At 35.1% G+C, this 19,910-nt stretch overlaps 1 protein-coding gene across 2 annotated transcripts; it reads right to left on the bottom strand.

Annotated features, from left to right (window-relative positions):
* Positions 1-11,982: 11,982 nt before the first annotated feature.
* LOC11407482 (transcriptional adapter ADA2b) lies at positions 11,983-16,899 on the bottom strand. 2 transcript variants are annotated; one of them, XM_003594218.4, is made up of 13 exons: positions 16,611-16,898; positions 16,393-16,448; positions 15,275-15,453; positions 14,719-14,784; positions 14,460-14,585; positions 14,293-14,365; positions 13,885-13,945; positions 13,747-13,805; positions 13,553-13,660; positions 13,209-13,431; positions 12,871-13,081; positions 12,523-12,768; positions 11,983-12,429 (listed from the first exon to the last, which is right to left on the bottom strand). In XM_003594218.4, exons 1-13 carry the CDS (start codon positions 16,661-16,663, stop codon positions 12,235-12,237), a joined length of 1,656 nt encoding a protein of 551 aa, XP_003594266.1. In that variant the 5' UTR covers positions 16,664-16,898; the 3' UTR covers positions 11,983-12,234. The 2 variants fall into 2 exon arrangements, with proteins under 2 accessions (XP_003594266.1, XP_039686311.1); XM_039830377.1 differs by lacking the exon at positions 14,293-14,365 and having other exon boundaries at positions 14,399-14,585; positions 16,611-16,899.
* Between the last annotated feature and the right edge of the window lie 3,011 nt (positions 16,900-19,910).

The raw sequence follows: 19,910 nt of genomic DNA, 5'->3' as shown, positions 1-19,910 counted from the left end.
CAATGACAAAGGTAAAATCAGAGGTAAAGGTACTATAGGTAATCTTAACTCTGCTAGAATAGAAAATGTTCAGTATGTGGAAGGTTTAAAACATAATCTACTTAGCATAAGTCAATTGTGTGATAGTGGATTTGAAGTTATCTTTAAACCTAATATATGTGAAGTCAGACAAACCTCCTCTAACAAATTGTTTTTCTCTGGTTCAAGAAGAAAGAACTTATATGTTTTAGAACTAAATGATATGCCTGCTGAATCTTGTTTTATGTCTCTTGAAAAAGACAAATGGATCTGGCACAAAAGGGCTGGTCATATAAGCATGAAAACCATTGCTAAACTTTCTCAACTTGATCTAGTTAGAGGTTTGCCTAAGATTAGCTTTGAAAAGGACAGAATCTGTGAAGCATGTGTTAAAGGTAAACAAGTAAAAAGTAGTTTTAAAACTATTGAGTTTATCTCAACTCAGAAACCTTTAGAGCTTCTTCACATTGATCTGTTTGGTCCTGTTCAAACTGCAAGTCTAACTGGCAAAAGATATGGATTTGTTATTGTTGATGATTTCTCCAGATTTACATGGGTGCTATTTTTAAAACATAAAGATGAATCTTTTGAAGCATTTCAAAACTTTTGCAAAAGAGTTCAAAATGAAAAAGGTTATAATATCATCACAGTTAGGAGTGATCATGGAGGAGAATTTGAAAATGCATCCTTCAAAACATTCTTTGATGAAAATGGTATTAAACATAATTTTTCTTGTGCAAGAACTCCACAACAAAATGGAGTTGTTGAAAGAAAAAATAGAACCTTGCAAGAAATGGCAAGAACAATGTTAAATGAATCAAATGTTGAAAATTACTTTTGGGCAGAAGCCATTAACACATCTTGTTACATTTTGAATAGAGTTTCTATAAGAAAGGTTCTTAACAAAACCCCATATGAACTCTGGAAAAATATTAAACCTAGCATATCTTACTTTCACATTTTTGGCTGCTATTGTTACATACTGAACAATAAAGAAAAATTGGGTAAGTTTGATCCTAAATCAGATAAAGCTATCTTTTTAGGATACTCTACAACTTCTAAAGGTTATAGAGTATACAATCTAAAAACCCAGACAGTTGAAATTAGTATGCATATCATATTTGATGAATATGATGAACATTCTAAACCTAAAGAGAATGAAGACACTGAAGTACCAACACTTCAGAATGTTCCAGTTCAAAATACTGAGAACACAGTAGAAAAAGAAGATGATCAGAATGCTCAGGATCAATCTTTTCAAAGTCCACCTAGAAGCTGGAGAATGGTAGGGGATCATCCTACTGATCAAATCATTGGAAGCACAACTGATGGTGTAAGAACCAGATTGTCCTTTCAAGATAACAACATGGCAATGATTTCTCAAATGGAACCCAAGTCAATCAATGAAGCCATTATTGATGACTCTTGGATTAAGGCCATGAAGGAAGAACTTTCTCAGTTTGAAAGAAACAAAGTTTGGAACTTGGTTCCAAATAATCAAGATAAAACCATCATTGGAACAAGATGGGTTTTTAGAAACAAGCTTGATGAAGAAGGTAAAGTTGTCAGAAACAAAGCAAGGTTAGTTGCTCAAGGTTACAACCAACAAGAAGGTATTGACTATGATGAGACCTTTGCACCAGTTGCAAGGTTAGAAGCCATCAGAATTCTTCTTGCTTATGCTGCACATAAAAGCATTAAACTTTTTCAAATGGATGTGAAAAGTGCATTTTTAAATGGTTTTCTAAATGAAGAAGTTTATGTAAGTCAACCACCTGGATTCATAAACAAAGAAAAACCAAATCATGTTTTCAAATTAACAAAAGCTCTTTATGGTCTTAAACAAGCTCCTAGAGCTTGGTATGACAGACTTAGTACATTTTTAATTGAAAATGGTTTTTCAAGAGGAAAAATTGATACCACACTTTTTAGAAAAACACATAATACTGACTTGCTTATTGTTCAAGTATATGTGGATGACATCATTTTTGGTGCTACTAAAATAAAAATGTGTGAAGAATTTTCCAACCTTATGCAAAGTGAATTTGAGATGAGCATGATGGGTGAACTTGGTTTTTTCCTTGGCTTACAAATCAAACAACATTCAAATGGAATTTTCATAAGTCAAGAAAAGTATGTCAAAGACATTCTTAAGAAATATAAAATGAATGAGGCAAAAATCATGAGCACCCCTATGCATCCATCTTCAAGTTTAGATAAGGATGAGAGTGGAAAATCTATTTCTGAAAAAGAATATAGAGGCATGATAGGTTCATTATTATATTTGACTGCTAGCAGACCTGATATAGTGTTTGCAGTAGGATTATGTGCTAGATTTCAAACATGTGCAAAAGAATCTCACTTAACTGCAGTTAAAAGAATCTTTAGATATCTAGTAGGTACTACTGATCTTGGCCTTTGGTATAGAAAAGGTTCTAGTTTTGATCTTGTAGCCTATTGTGATGCTGATTATGCTGGAGACAAAGTTGAGAGGAAGAGCACAAGTGGATCCTGTCAATTCTTAGGACAAGCATTGATTGGATGGTCTTGCAGAAAGCAAAACACTATTGCACTCTCCACAACTGAAGCTGAGTATGTATCTGCAGCTAGTTGCTGCTCTCAAATTTTATGGGTAAGAAATCAGCTGGAAGATTACTCTCTAAGGTACACAAGTGTTCCTATTTATTGTGACAATACAAGTGCAATTAATCTTTCTAAGAATCCTATTCAGCATTCTAGGTCTAAACATATTGAAATAAAACATCATTTCATTAGAGACCATGTTCAGAAAAAGAATATTGCATTAAGCTTTGTTGATACTGAAAATCAATTGGCTGACATTTTCACAAAACCCCTTGTTGAGGATAGATTCAATTTTCTTAAAGAAAAATTGTTAATCATGAAAAATCCCAATAAAGATTGATTACTGATCACTAAGGGCCTTAAACTAAACCCCTTGATGTCATCTGATACAAATCAGATAGATCCATCTTTATCTCACTCTCATCAGAATGTTCCTGAGTTCAGAATGTTCCTGAGTTCAGAACGTTCATCAGGTCAGAATGTTCAAATGATCAGAATGTTCATTGCAATATTCATACGATCAGAACAGTCACAAGTATGTTCATCTGAGTGTATCCATTCATGATGTTCTTGAAACTTATTTTTTGTTCAGAACCCAAATTCTGGGTCAAACAATCTCATGCGTGAGATCTTGTTTCGACTTATTCAAAAAATTCCTCCATAATCTTAAGCATTTAATGCTTGGTTATAAGAAGTCATGTTTAAGGTTTAACCACCATGTAATGGCTTAACCATCAAATCATCCAAAATCCATTCATCTTCCCAAACGGCTACTTTTTCCTCTCTCTCTCCTAGGCGTTGCTTTTTGACAGTTTTTCATCCTTCCCAATGCTAACTGTCATCATATCACTACTATTCTTTTTCTCTTGCACGTTTTGTCTATATAATCAGTTACCAACTCTGATTATTTCACTTCCATCTCATTTCCTAACCTCTCATCTCTCTCCTCGCAAAAAAATTCAAACTGCTCTGTTCTTCATTTTCTAAAAAAAAAAATGGCTAGAACCAAAACTACCCCAAGACTTTCTGAAGAACATTTTCAACCACCACCATCCAACACCGCTGCTGATCAAACCTCTGATCAACAACTTTTGAGTGAAACCCCTGTACGCACCATTCTTCAGGACGTAATCATTCCTGCTTCTGAAAATCCCAAGTCTTCCAAAACCGGATCCTCTAAGAAACCCATCATTAAACCCAGACCAATACCTACCAGACGATCAACAAGGATGAAGAAACCTTTGAAGAAACCAAAGGTATCTCACGTGAATCTAGATTCTGACGAAGAAAAAGAAGATTCAAGTGATGATGAAGACTCTGAGGATGAAACAGAGGAAGATCCAGAAGAAGAGGATGAAGACTCTGAACAAACTCTTTCTGACGCAATGAAATCAGTAAAAGCTTCCTCAAAAAGGGATAAGGAACTTACAAAGAAAATACTTCAAAGGAGAAAGGAGATTGCTGCTGAAGCTATGCCCTTATCTGAGGAAAAGACCTCTGAAAAAGAAGAAGAGAAAGGCTCTTCTAAGAAGCATGGGAAAGGTAAAGATATTACCAAACTTGCTGCTACCTTAAAAGCTTCAAGGGCAGAAAAGATTGCTCTCAGACCAATGAGTAGAACCAAGTATTTCAACCTTGAAAGTCTGGAAACCAAGGCATGGAATATGAAGGAGTTCACTGAACCTCAAGGATGGACCAACTTCATAAATCTTCAAGAACACACCTATGAAGACTTGGTCAGAGAGTTCTACACCAACCTATCAGTTCAGGAAAAGAAGAATGGAAATGAGAAGTTTCTCATATCATCAGTCAAAGGTGTAAAGATCAAGATGACTCAGGAATTTGTCTCTGAAGCATTCAAAATTCCAAATGAAGGTAATCAGCTATACTCTAGCTTTTGGTTTGATGAGTCTAGAGTTAACCGTAACAAACTCATAGTTAAATACACCAAAGAAAATCACACCTTTAACTCCACAAACCTGGAAGATACTCCCAAAATTCTTCACAACATGATTAGGCATTGTCTTTTACCTAGATGTGGATCTTTTGAACTTGTCTCTGACATAGATCTTTGTTTCATCTACCATCTCATGAAAAAGATTAAGTTAAATCTGTGTTTTATCATTATTCAACACATGATTGATTCATGCCTAGCCATAAAACAAACATCTGCTGGACTACCCTATGGAATGCATCTCACTTCCATTTTTCAAAAGGCAAAAGTGCCCCTTGAAGGAGAGAAACGCAAGCTGGATTTTATGACCTTTTCTTCCAAGACCTTAGGTCAACTCCATATTACTTCATCCAACATGCCAGCCTCCAAAACTTCTGGACCCTCTGGATCTGGTAAAAGAAATTCTGATCAGAATGTTCAGAAAGCTGTGAAGAAAAGAAGGGTTGAAGAGATTACAGATACCAAAACTCCCTCTCCACCAGCAGAAAATGTGTTCTCTGAAGTCTTCAAGCTTGCAAAGGAGATTGTTGATGGAGAAACTCAGGAAGTGGCTGAGCTCTTAGCTTCAAATATGAACATTGAAGAAGAAGCTCAAGATGTGGAGTTCTCAACTGGATTTGATCTCAATATTGAAGATATCAACATTGACTTCAATAGTGAGTTGTTTCAAGATGGACAAGAAACAACTCAGCAAGCTCAAGAAGGTCAGAATGTTGAAATTCCTGCTGTTCAGAATGTTCAGAATGTTGAAACTTCTGCTGGTCAGAATGTTACAGTGTCTGAAGCCCAGAATGATGAAGATATTCATGTCATGGCTGATCAAGACAATCAAGAGCTTGATGATCAGCATGCCTCAAATGAACTTCCTCCAGATGGCCAGCTGTCAGTTGATCCCATGCCTTTGGCATCAGGATCTCTGCCCTCTGAGGAGGTACAGCTCATGGCCCAAAATGGTCAGAATGTTAACCCATCATCCTCCACCATGGGTTCTGTTGCAGGTGCTACCAACTTCTTGGTCTCTGACCTTCCTACTCCACCTTTCATTCCTTCATCCACTCCACCACCACCACAAATGAAGACCACCACAAGAAGCAAACTTCCAAACATGGCTGCTTTATTTGACTCTCTCAACACCTTTGTGTCTGCAAACAGAGTGCAAGCTGTAGCCTCTGGTCCTGCTGAACCTGCTAAGCCTTCAAGAGCAGAGAAGATAGCCTCAAGGGCACTTAGAGTCTCCACCAAGACCCACAAAATTGCTTGTGTGCTGGCTGACTGGACTGTCAAAGTCCATGCTCCTGGTTTGGCCATTCCACCTCCAGTATTTGATGACCCCTCCATCTTTGAAGCAGAACCCTCTTCTGATTCTGGAGACTCCACTCCATGAATCTTTTCAGAAATCCTCCCTATCCTTTTTGCAGATGACAAAAGGGGGAGAAGCTTTAAGATTCAAAGTCTTTAAGTTTTTTTTAGTTATAGGCCCTAAGTAGGTCTAGGTGATCAATTGATATTGGAATTTATAAATTCCATCTTTTGCTTTTCTTGATCACATGCACTTTGATTTTTTTTTGTTTTTGAACCATCTTTTCATGTAATGTACTTCATGTTATATCAAATGAATGAATATTGAATTTGGTTCAGTCTTGCATATTTTTACTTTATGAACGGAAGAAGAATTTAGGGTTGTCAATCTTACTAATCTATACAAACCAATTTTAAAGATTACCGACACGGATTCTCAATTGAAAAAGCATTAAGTACATGCAAAAACAAATTAAATCGGACACAAGAAAAACATAACTGAATAAAAACTTTGTTAATGGAATCCAACAAATAAGAAGGGATTCATCTTAGAACCATAATCAAAGAGGTTTAGTTGTACATGGCAACAAACATCATAACAAAACAATGGAAAAAACATACCCTAGAGAGAACAAGAGGAGGATGGAGATCCTCTTCCTTGGACTCTGATGTTTGACCCCTGCCTTGAACCGCTATCTTTCTGAATATTTATAACATATGATTACTTAGGGTTTAAGAGAAAAAAATTTGGATTTTTCCATCGATTTAGCTCGGAAAACAAACAAAGTGATTTTAACCCGTAGAAAAACACAACTGCGCATCCCTGTGGCGCAGGATGCGCATGAGGCAGTGACAAACACTATCCCATGCGCAGTGGCGCATGAGGAAGCCCCACATGTGCGAATTTTTGTGTTTTCGTTTAGGAAAGTAGGCTAACAAGCACTTTGAAGTTAGTTCCTAAGGATTCTCTATTTGAAATATTTTATTACCCTAACCTCTAACTTCATTCACAAACTGTGTCACAACCATTGTTATGAGATACTAGCTTTCATTTTTGGAGTCACTTCAAAGAATTTGGGCACTAGTAGAACTAATTATTATTTTTATTTTTGAAGGGACCAAACTTTTGTTTGTGTCTCTTGATTTTTATTTATTTTGTGTAGACCATCATTTTGATGTTTTATCTACTTTTTTCTCTACTTTTTTTTCTTTAATAACCAAGTTCTACTTGTAGCCAACCCCAAACTTAAGATGTTACTAATTCCAAAGAGCAACCACAAACTTAATTTAAAATCATGACAAGTATTTCACTAATCTATCTAACTCCAAAAAGGAAATCAAACATATATTATCACTGGGGTTCATAACTTGTGACATCATTCAGAGTCACACAAAAGTTGTTGAGGCAAAATCCCTAATTAATTTTAAAGATAATAAACAAATATGATTAAAGAATTAATGGACTTTGATTAATTCCTTGGTATTTAACTTGTGCTCTTGAGTGTTTTCACTAAGACAGGAACAAGGTTTGAATCATACCAAGATGCATAAAATCAAAGGACATTGAATCCATGAACTAATTCTAAAGTTCAGAAAGTTAGTTCAGAATGTTGATCAGAAAGTTGATCAGAACGTTCTGATGAGAGCTCAGAAGCAACCCTGTTCAGAAGCAACCTTGCTCAGAAGCAACCCTGCTCAGAAGCAACCCTGTTCAGAAGCAACCTTGCTCAGAAGCAACCCTGCTCAGAAGCAACCCTGTTCAGAAGCAACCTTGCTCAGAAGCAACCCTGCTCAGAAGCAACCCTGTTCAGAAGCAACCTAGTTCAGAAGGTTGTTCAGAAGCAACCAGTTCAGAAGCAACCAGTTCAGAAGCAACCTAGTTCAGAAGGTTGTTCAGAAGCAACCAGTTCAGAAGCAACCAGTTCAGAAGCAACCTAGTTCAGAAGGTTGTTCAGAAGCAACCTAGTTCAGAAGGTTGTTCTTATACAAGCCAAGAATCTCAAGAACTGTGATCAAGGTCATGCAAGGCACATGTGACATGAATATATGTCCAGGAAAGTACATTTGCATGGATCAATCAAGCAATAAAGGCATATACAAGAGTTATGTCAAAGAAGGCATTCAATATTCATTTAAGACTATGAACATTGATGTACTAGGAATATTTCACAAAGGAATATCATCCTAGATGTTATCATCACTGCTCTTCATTATTGTTTCACTATTAGGATTTGATTACATCAAATGATAGTCTTACAAATCATCCTAAGTGAAACAGATGGAACATTCTGATGATCAGAATGTTCAAGCTCAGCTCATGCTTACTTTATGAACAGTATAGTAGGTGAAAAGCAAAAAAGCAAAAGCAAAGCAAATCTGTCATCTCCAACAAGAGATAGACACGTCTGAGAGTTGGTACTGATCAAGGACAACACAATCTCTCAAAGCATGGGCATGAAGATGCAGAATCCCACTAAATCCTCCTACACCGGTTCCAAGACAAATTCTGGGAAAGGAACATTCTGATGTATGAAGAAAAGTCCATACATTGGTTATTGTCCAGAAATTCATATGGAAAGCATATGCATAGCCCAGAACTTCATGTGTTCATTCATACATGATGAACCCAGATGAAGAACATGATGAACCCAGATGAAGATCATCATGAACACAACAACATTCTGATGTTCATCAGAGATCAGAATGTTTGCCCAGAATTTCAAGTTAAAGCTTGTGGGACCCAGGACACATGGCATAACACCATTGGACACCCTACAACGGCTATATGAGCCCAAAGACTCTATAAATAGAGGGCTTGGCCTTAGCAAAACTTGCACCATTGCAAAGCATACAAGAAAACAACTCTGATTTTGTTTGAAGCTTTTGCAAACTGAAATTGATCAATCTCTAAGTCTTTCATCAACTTAGTGCAAATCAATACTCTTGTTATCTGTAGGATAACCTCTTCTTCTTCTTTCATTGTTTGTTTTACAAACACCCAACTTCCATACAAATTGTAACAAAGTCTCATCTAGCTTTTAGAGGTCCTAAAGTGTTAGGTTGAGCAAAGGTTGTAAAAGTCTAAGTGATTAACTTAGCAAGAAGGTGCAAGCCTGCTGAGGCTTAGAGAATACAGGAGTGTAATTGTTCAGGTGAACAAGATTGTAAGGTGCAGGACTTGAGAGGTTATCTCAAGCATCTTAGTGGAAACTCTCACAGGATTGTGGGGAGTGGACTAGCCCACATTGGGTGAACCACTATAACTCTTTGTGTGTTCTTTCTTTCTTCTCTATACTCTTTTATTTACAGTATACACAACACACACTTACACTTATACTTTATTAAGCAATTTTGTTTATGAACTTCAGAACATTCTGAAGTCAGAAAGTTAACATAATTCCAAGTAAACAACTTGAGAATCACTTTTAAGTTTCAGGATAATTTTTAAAGGGTCACAATTCAAACCCCCCCTTCCTTGTGACTATTTTATCAACTTCAAAAGTAACCAAGAAAAATTAATGCATGGAGGCTCAAAGTGATTTCACAGAAGATATATAATGACAATTCAGGGTGGCTTGAAAAAGGCTCTAGTTACCAAAAACAAATGTCTCGTGTGTATGACAATACAACTGATAGTCCGTAAAGAGTGATTGAAATTTTGAGCAATCCAACATGGAACACTCATAATTAAAGAAAAAAGTAGAAACATATTGGAATATATATTTGGCTCAAAATAAGCTTCAAAAGTTATCGTGCTAATAATGTTTGTAACAATTCTCGAAGACTAAAACAAAAAAATTTATTTTTAAAAAGGAAAGTAATGCAATTCATGTAAAAACAACGCGTCTAGTCGCGAAGTAGCAACATTAAAAGAAAGAAATTATGAGATGGAGTGGATATGTAAAATTATTGAAATTGAAATGACTGAAAAATAAAAATATGGGTTGCCTCCCATTCAACGTTTGTTTAATATCTCGAGCTTGACGCATGTGTCTAAGTTGAGCTTGGGAACCCCTAACATCTAGGTTCCATGTCTTCCTATTCTGTTAATGTTTTCAATTTAGTGGCAGAAGGACTAAATCGAAAACGTTTACAAACTTAAAGGACTTATGTGTGACTAAAATAACTTAAAGAAGCGATCTGTTACAAACCTCAAACTTAAGGGACTTAAGTGTGACCAAAATAACTTAAAGGACCAATCTGTTACAGACCTAAAACTTAAAGGACCCCTGGTGTAATTTAACCTATTATTATAATAAACTTGTTCAACACAATGTAAAATTTTTGTCACAAAAAACGCAGGGATAATAATATAGTTGATCTATAATATAATAATTTTTCATAATTAAAAAACTAATAGTCTAATCAAAAGTGCTTAAATGAAGTGACACAAATCTCTTTTAATTTAACCATGGTCTACGCTTCGAACCTAAGCTTGAACATGCAATAATATTAATACTCTTGCAGCCCATTTCGTCCACAAAACTCAAAGGATTAACCTCTGTCATCTGGACAAAAATACCAAGTTTAAAAGAAAAAAACAGTCTTGTATCAAAAAATAATTGTCTTATCTTACTCAAATATTGTCTTTTTTCCCACAATTTTCCTCATTTTCATTCATGTTTTTTACATAAAAATACTCTCAAACTTTGCCCTATTTCTTGCGCTACTCTTCTCAATTGAGACATTAGATGAATTATGAGTGTTTTTCTCTCTTTCCTGTGTTATCCAACAATGTATTAAAAAAGTTTGTTTAGATTGTTGGAAAACGTAAGGAAGAGAGAAGAACGCTCACAATTCCTCTAATGCCTCCATGGATGGTTTTTTCTTGGCATAATTCTCCATCAATTTTATTTTTCTTGGCATAATTCTCCATCAATTTTAATGAAGGATGATAGGCCAATGCGAATTGAGAAGAGTAATGCAAGAAGAAGTGAACAAAGAAACATGGGAAGTTGGAGAGTTTTTTTTTTTTTTTTTTATGTAAAACAAGAAAATGAGCAAAATAGTGGGAGAAAAGGATAATATTTTGAGTGAGAGAAGGCTAATTTTTTTAATAGCTTGAAGGCTATTTTTTTAACCATGTATTTTTGTTCAAACACATAAATTAATTCTTTGACTATTATGAATCCAAATGGGCGACAAGAATTTTAATATTCTTGCATATCCAAGTTTAGATTCAAACTCGAGACATTGGTTAAAAAAAAAAAAAAAACTCTTAATATCTCATCTAAGACATTGGTTAAAAACTTCTTAAATTATAGATTAACTATTTTATTATCCATGTGTATTCTCTTTGACAAAAGTTATTATATATCCTGCGTTGAACAAGTTTATTACAATTGAACAAAGAATCAAGACACAAGTACTTTTGTTAGGTGAGTTTAAGCAAAATGGAAGCAAGCCAGCCAAGTCAGGGAATTCCAAGTATTTACGGGCAAGGACCTTTACAGGGCGAGCCAGGGTGAGGTGAAGGCATGCAGTTCCAGAGAGTTTCAGGGAGAAAAGTTAAAGCACACTCGCTGGGCGAATAACACTTTGCCCGATGAAATAAGGCGATGTCAGTGACTTTTGAAGACCAGCTGATTTTTCCCTCCACTTGAAGCAACCTTGAGTCACTGGGCGAGCATCACTCACTTGGCCAGCAAGCCTGCACTTTTTGTATTTATATAATTAGAGTTAAAATCATATTTTTCACCATTGGAGCTTGGATTCAAGCTTGTTGATGTTCCTCCATCATCATTCTTCTCTTCTTTGCTAGTTACCTCTACTATTAGTAACTTATCTCTTTTTTTTTGTTTGGGTTAGATGTAGGTAACGAGAATTTTGATACATTACTATTGATCTGACTGGTTGTATAAAATCATACCAGGAGTCTATATGTTCTCCATTACTATTGATCTTAATCCTAAACCCCCTTCATCATAAGATTATGTTCAGCCCCCCTTCATACTAATAAGATTATGAAGTATGAACACCTTATGCAGTTTGGTACTTGCGGATAACGTCTACCAAACACTTGCTGCAAACACTTTTCGAACTTACACATAGTAAAACAAACTTAAAAAATAAACAGCTAATGTGCAACAAATCTTCCAAGGGTGATGGGTCCCCAAAAAAACAACATCTTAGCAAATAAGTCATTCTATTCATAAAAGCAAAAATACTTTAATCACTTCTATCCACTCAACGGTGGATTAAAAAGGTCTGATAGAAGCATGATTAACTGTGAGTATATATCCTACTATATCTGACTTTACCTATTACCAAAGCATGATACAACACTTAAAAAATTTTAATGTTATAATTTGATATATACCTAATTTTTATTTTTATTTTTATTATGTGGTCCTAAACAGAATAATATATTACGAGAGGTCTCAGGGTGAGCCAATTCCCTTCTTAATGAGCATATCATACACCCTGTCAATTTTGATGGTATCCATATTCTTGAACATTTGATGAGCATCAGATTTTGAAGAGACGTTGCCAGCAATCATTTGTACCGATAGGTCCTCTTGCATCTTCAGATAAACGGTTGGAGGCAACCTTAACTCGCAGCACAAACGTTTCTCCTGGTAGAATTACAGCCGATGGTTTCAGAAAACAATATAAGAAGCAATGTACAGTTTTAGAATGCAAACTTGGCAGAAGAAAATGATTCTTACAGCTTCAGAAAGTAAATCTGCTCCATAGTATCCAGTTGCATCCATTTCATTGACAGAACTTGACCCTGCAGGTCTGGTACCAGCAGAGTCTGGAGACATTAATGCATTTGGAACCCCGTGATTGTTCGGGACCACATGAGCACTTTCTCTTGCCCTACAAGCACTTTCTTCAGATTCCTTTCTTCTCTTATGCGCCAGATATCTATCTGCTTCAACTGAACTGCGGCAACCAGCAGCACGAGCTTCCTGCGATCATGTTCAACAAATGTCAGTGATGACTGTTCAATTTTCCAAGTAGAGAAAAAAAGTGAATGTCCATAACAATTTAATGGCATTCATGTCTCAAACCTTAAGCTCTTGAATTCTTTTCAGAGTCCTATGTTCAGAGATAACAGTTCTGAGTAATTCATCGTGCTCTTCCTTAGTATGAAAGCGCATGAACATATCATATTTCCGGCATATTGTCTTTTCCTCAGGTGTTAAATCCTTCTCAAATGGATTTGGATATAGCAAATTTCTTTCAAGTATGAATTCCTTCCTGCGCTTTCTTTCATCAAGCCTGCAACGATTTTCAATTTAAAGATAGGAACGCAAGCAATACTATGCAACAAATACCATTATTGTTTATGATCTTGAGTGTGGATGACTCGGGAAAAGAAACCTATAAAACTAAAATGGTTGTTTACCTTTTTGAATAAATGCGCAGCACACGAAGTTTGATCTCTCGCTCCTCCTCAGTGTCAGTGTCCTTAAACTCCATTTCGGCGAGTAATTGCTCAGCATCATTATCATATTCAGGATCGAATTCCTGTCTTTTCGGGTTATAACCACTGACTTCAACCAAGGAAGGGCCTTCATTTCTTGAGGAATTTGGCTTATTTCCTCCAAAATCTCTGTCCATTGGAGAATCTGTCAATGACAAAAGAACTAGGATTAAATACAGAATGTAAAGTCATGAGATGAATTTCCTCAAAGAATCAGCATTGTGTAAATGTCAATTGGGATTTATGACCAAATATAAAATGCACACCTTCCATTTTAACGATCCCAGGACCACCTTTCCCCCGCCCTTTATTGGATGCCTTTTGGTTAGCACTAGCTGCAGCATGTGTGTTGACTGAGGGCCCTGAATCCGACCCTACAATTTATAAACAATATAATTGAAAAGAAATGATAATTGAGAAATTGCTGTATACGTCTTAGCTATTGACTTATTTAGCTTACCTGAATTCATATTGGAAGTCAAACGGCCAGTGGAACCAGATTTGTTGGAATCTTCCATTCTGAATAAACATTTAGAAGTCAATCAACATGGTATTGAACATGAAAAGAGTTAATGCGTACAAAAAATGACAGCCTTACTTGACTCTAGACGGAGAAAAGGGTGATTCTTCCTTTATGCTAAGATCCCCCATGGGAAGTCCTGTTACAATCACATGTAACCAGTATTTATAAAGAAGAATGTGATCAATATTTATAAAATAAAAATGTGACCAAAACAAAAACCAACCAATTAGCGAAAAATCAGAAGCCATAGAATCATAGATTAAAATAAATTTGTTCTCCGAAATATATTTTAGCAGTTATCAGCAACATAAATGAGGCATTATTATTTATTGTTTGGAGATACAGTATATCAATATAAATCTATCCAAAAGAAGTGATAAATGAGACATTCCTGATTTATAACAGTATGCTATGTAAGTGAAATCATTTTTTCCCCAAAAACTACAGAAACTAATGAATGTGATGTTGTGTATTGTGACAAACCTTTCTTGTCGTCACCCTGCCCTTTTGCCATGGCAGGTTCTTCTCTGTTTTTCCCAACAACATGCGACATGTCCTAGTAAATAAGAATGGTGAGCATTTAAAATATCTTTATATAAACGAATATGATAAGAAGCACTGATTGCAGCTTCATTCAAAGCCTGATATACCGGAAGAGGGAAGAACGGGGAGTTTAAGTACACATTCCTATAGTGTTCTATGCATGCTTCTTTGTTCTTTGTTCCAACGTGCTCAGCAACTTCTGCCCAGTTTCCCATGCCATACATTTCTATTCCCTAAAACCAAAAATTTATTGCTAGAAAAGTCAGATATTAATAATAGATTTCATCTTCAACACCAAATATAATGCTTTATCATATTACACCACTAGTCACCGCTACTCCTATGCAATTAATTTAAATCAAGTACCTCTAGAAGCAAAATTTCATCATCTGCATGCCAGCCCGGGCAAATGAAATGGAAATTCAAATTATCCTGACAACAGGGAACCGTATTAAAAAACCGATATAGAGAAACAAAGCAATACAACAACAACAACCAAGCCTTGTCCCACTAAGTGGGGTTGGCTACATGGATCAAATTACGCCATAATGTTCTATCATAAACCATATTTGGATCCAACTCATTAACCTCTAAATCTTTCTGAATAGTTTCTCTTATAGATAGAGAAACAAAGCAATAATAACAACGAAGTTGGCGAAACTAGTGGTAATGCAATTTTTATAACAGCGGTTTGGCAGATACGTAAATTATTTTAAATATGATTTATACTCAACGTGATAAAAAGACAGTATCAGATAATTTCGAATCTAACTTAAATGATTAATCTTGTAATTAAAACTCAGAGTGATCAACCTGCAGTTTAGCAGGATATTTACCGTATAACCTTTCTCTTGATCAAAAGGTTATGTTTAACAAGACATCAAAGGAAAACATTTGAAAGTAATGGTTAGTGGTTACTGACCATGACCCTGTAATTATGATTGCTTTTGTGGGGTGTCACCTCAGCTCCAACAGAAAAGCACTCAATACATAAGTCAAAATCTGGGCACTTGGCACACTTGATACGGATTTTTCCTGTAATATCTTTATTACAGTAATTGCAATGATACAAAGCCCTTTTCGCTTCACCTGCTCCTTGACCTGACTCGCAAAAAACCAGGAAAATTATTATCAAACATTCAACAATATCAATGAATCTGAAATAAATCAATAAATAGACAATTGAAGCTCTAAATAACTATCACTGTTATAGTATATTTCATTCTTTAGCGAAAAATGGTTCACTATCTTTATTCAAACAAACACTCCACAGGCCTGCCATTACAACTGTCAACATCAACTTATTCAGTCGTATGGAAAGATATTAAGAATTTTGTATTCGGTAAATGACAATGTAATTTAAGGGATGTTTGGATTTCCGTTTCAAACCTACACTTCGATCAAAACATACGGTTACAGTTTCTCGCATCCCGACACTTCCCACGGCGATAATTTCAAAGCTAAAAATTGTCAAAGTGAAGCGAAAAACAACATATACTCCACCGAAAATATACACATTAAGTGCTTGTTTGGGAATGTTTCAGCAACATTTTTCTTGCATCCCGACACTCATTCCACGGCGATAATTTCTAAGCTACAAATTGTCGAATTGTTGACAATTCCAACGCCAAAAAAACACAGGCTAATTTTACAGTACACTAAAGTTGAAGAATTATATGGTACGGATATATATTATACTAAGAGCTATGCTATTCCTTACAAAGAGCAAGCAACACAACATCGAAGAATGCAAAGGTGGCTACATGCAATTGGTTTTTAAATAACATAAATAACATTTAAAGATGGAAAAATATAAACTTTGACTGGATGGAAATCACCATGTTCGGCCACGTGTTTCGCATTCGTAATATACAACATTTCTCATTATACTTATATCTATTCGCTTTTTATTTGATTTGTAAACATAGTAAATTTAAATTTTAGAAACAATATCTCCATAGTGCAGTTACACAGTACATCAATTTCATAGTGCATTATAGAATTAACCAAGTACAATGGTACATGATAGTTGAAAAGTACCTGCAACTCCAGATTCTGAATTATCTCCACTTGCAGCATTCTTCTTTCTCCTTGACCTACACATACAGTTGAAAGCATCATATAGCAAAATTACCACATCATTTTACTATATCTATGATCAATCAAATTTAGATAAACAAATTGTGTAAAATTCAATTACACTATGACCCAATTACAATGAGGAAGTAATAATAAGAACAGATGAATAAAAATCAAACCTTTGGCTTGGATCATCATCGTTATGATGAAAATTACCACGAGAACGACCCATTGAATTTTTGAGTGAAACCCTCAATGAATTTGAGTTTGTTGAGAAGTAAAATCACGATTCAAGAAAAGGGTAAGTGAAATTGGGTTACTCGGAATTTTTATATAAAGAAAATTAAATAAATAAATAAAAATTGCGACAAAGAAAAAGTGCGACAAAGGAACGAGGATGTTTCGGTTTGAGTTTGTGAAACTAGTTGAGTTTGGGTTGCTGAGTGTAACTGGATTTCTTTGAGTTTGGGTTTTTCTTTTATATCGCGATCCAAATAATCCAATTTAGTTTTTCACTAAAAAATAATACTTCGAATATTTTTTTAAAGTTAAAATGGAATTAAAAACCATAACACTTAGTCTGGTAAGCACAAGGACTAGGAGTACCTAATGAGAACTAAGGAAAAAAGTATGAAGCCTAAAAACAATTAGAGGTAAAGCCACATAAGCCTCGCGTAGAAATATAAAAAGAGACCAAAACAAAAAGAAGCTAAGTAACAACTCCCAAACACAAATGAGGGTTAAGCCATGGTAATGAAAAGCAAAATTAGGATAATTTGTTTTCAACCATCAGAAGGATTGTAGCTTTATTTTGTTTAAAAGTTCATTAATAGTATTTCCCTTTTGTTGGAAGACTCTAGAGTTCCCGTCACGCCAAATAATCCAAATACAAGATAGCCAAATCAAGTAGAAGGAAGCGGAAAAGGTTTTCGAGAAGCCACCAACGATCGAAATTGAATAATGTGTTCACGAACAGTCGCTGGCTTGACTGAAGCCAATATGAGCCAAAATAAATAGCATACCAAATTTGACCATAATAATCACAATGCAAAAAGAGATGATCAATATTCTCTTCCAACCCATAGCCGCCTGAACATAGAGATGTGTTAAGTTGTCGCAAGTTGGAAGACACTTGCACAATAAGAGCCAAGCAAAAATGTTGATTTTTAGATGAACTTTCTTGTGCCAAATGGTTGAAAAAAGGTTATTGTTGAAAGTTTGATCCCTTGATGTTAAGTAGTTGTAGGCACTAGCAACATTGTATCTTAAAGAGGCATGAAGTTGCCAAGTTCACTTGTCATTCACATTAGCGTGCAAAACAATTGGTAGTAAGAGTGCACAACATTCACTCCACGATTCTTCCTCCCAAGCCAACAACCTACGACGCCCTCCCCCATCCTAGAAAAAACATGTCCGCCACAGTTACCAATTTGTTAAATAAAATTTTGGTCCATGTAAATATAACAAATTTTGTTTTTAATGCTCGTAAAAAAAAAAAAAAAAAAGTTGTATGTTTTGATCCTTATAAAAAATTTCATCTACAAACAAAATTCATAATACAGTTTTAGTTTCTAACACGCTATTTAACATTCACTCTTTTACTAGATGAAATTCATGTGGTTACCATTTTGACTATAATTTTTAAGTAAAAAAATTCAATTACAACTTAAAGTAAAGAGTGAAAACTCATTTTGACTATAATTTACGACTTAAAAGCATGAATAAATTACAATATACTATGCAACTTTTATGAACTAAATCAATTTTTGCCCTTAATGTTTTTTCAATTTACAAAACATCTTTAAGATACTTTAAGGGCACTTGATAAAAAAAAACATGAATAAATTACACTCTTCACTCTTGAAAAATGCTTTAATTAGAGTCTAGAGAAGTAATATTGGCAACCGAGATCCATCCTCGTGGTCCATGTCAGCACCACGAGCCTCCTTCGTGAGGTCTCCAAGATCCCCCACCCTCAGAAAATAATGATGGAGGGATGGAAGAAGGTGGTTTTAAATGATATGGAGCATCAATAGCCGATTTTTCGGCTTGTGCTAGAGAGAGGTCCTAAAATTGTCACACACTGCATGTTGGGCATCCAAATCCTCTTTTAAACATGTTTTTCTAGTTCAATAAAGGCTTCAAAGCGACATCAGTGTAGATGGAATCCTTGTACATATTATCCTTCTATGTTTGTTGGCTTAAGTTAACTTATCAAACTATAGTTGCGTCGATTTGAATCGAGTTAGATTCTACAATAACTAATTGCCTTCGGATGTAGACGATGAGGAGATTTCACCTTTAGCCGAGCTTTCTTGAATAACGGCTAACGCTTTCTCTTGGGGGAGGAAAGTTCTACAAGTTCATTGGTGCTATCAGAAATGGTTCTTCTCTCACTTGTTAAGGGAAGACCTGTTTCGCTCGTTTGTTCAAATACTATGGGAGTTTGGATTTTATCTTAACTACTCAAATGATCAAAGATAAAAGGTTAATAAAGTCAACGAATAAAATGAAGAGAAGTCCTGAAGAAGAAAAAAAAAAGGTTTACCTTTCGTAACAGTTGATGATGTTGGGGATTTAGTCTACTAAGATAAAAGCTTTGTAGCTTAAGCCAATTAAGTTGAGATGTCTGGTGGAGCCGGTTCAAGGGACTGTCACTAAAGCAAGCGTTTTAGGTCTCTAAATATTTTAGGTCTTATATCAGGCCTCTAAATCTTCGTTTTAAATATATTTTCATAAATCAAATTATTTAAACATTTTTGTGCTTAGTTTGGTTGGTAGTTAAATTATTTAGGTTTCTATTAATATGATTTTAGTTGTAGAAAATATGTTAAGAGAGGTTGTGTGCAACCAAAATATGCAAAAGTAAAAAAATAATTTATATTTGTGTTAGAATTCAATATTACTTTGTTATTTCAAGGTTTTAAAATTGGTAAATAATGTCTACATTAAATATTATTTTAAACATATATTATTAATTAAACTGAATTTTTGTTTAAAAAAATTCTTACGTTAATGTGGTTGAGTTCAACGGAAGGAGTTAGATTCTCACAGCTTAACGAATAAATGTTTGAATCCTAACTGAGAGCTATACTTATATTTAGTGTCTGACGTGTATTATACAAAAGCACATATTTAGTGTTCTTAATTTTTATGTTTATTTGTCGGCACACTTCAAAGTCTTCAATTTAAAATTCGTTTTTTAGGCCTACAAATATGTGGGACCTATCTAGTGCACTTCCTTTTGATCTGATGCTGATATGGTCAACACATGTGAAGTCGATTCATTGATAAGGAATATACCTCGACTGAGGTCTTATTGAAAAGACATTTGGGTTTTAAGCCGAATAATTATCCCTGGCAGTTAAGATGCTCCCCTAGTTCTTCTGAACTACACTTTCAACTAGAGGAGAAAGAGAAGGAACAATGTTTGTAGGAGCCAAGTTAGAGCATAATTTTTCGAAAGTATAGGGGCCCAA

This window comes from Medicago truncatula, chromosome 2 (assembly GCF_003473485.1).
Source record: "Medicago truncatula cultivar Jemalong A17 chromosome 2, MtrunA17r5.0-ANR, whole genome shotgun sequence".
NCBI lineage: Eukaryota > Viridiplantae > Streptophyta > Magnoliopsida > Fabales > Fabaceae > Medicago > Medicago truncatula.
Note: the sequence above shows the minus strand (reverse complement) of the source record. Positions and strands in the feature narration are given on the sequence as shown.

What these genes read in the sequence shown, in the direction of transcription:
- LOC11407482 (XM_003594218.4), bottom strand. Translation starts at nt 16,663, where the DNA reads ATGGGTCGTTCTCGTGGTAATTTTCATCATAACGATGATGATCCAAGC. An exon ending in TTCAGAATCTGGAGTTGCAG is followed by an intron (nt 15,454 to 16,392) that starts GTACTTTTCAAC and finishes TTTGCGAGTCAG; the next exon opens with GTCAAGGAGCAGGTGAAGCG. An exon ending in ATCATAATTACAGGGTCATG is followed by an intron (nt 14,785 to 15,274) that starts GTCAGTAACCAC and finishes CCCTGTTGTCAG; the next exon opens with GATAATTTGAATTTCCATTT.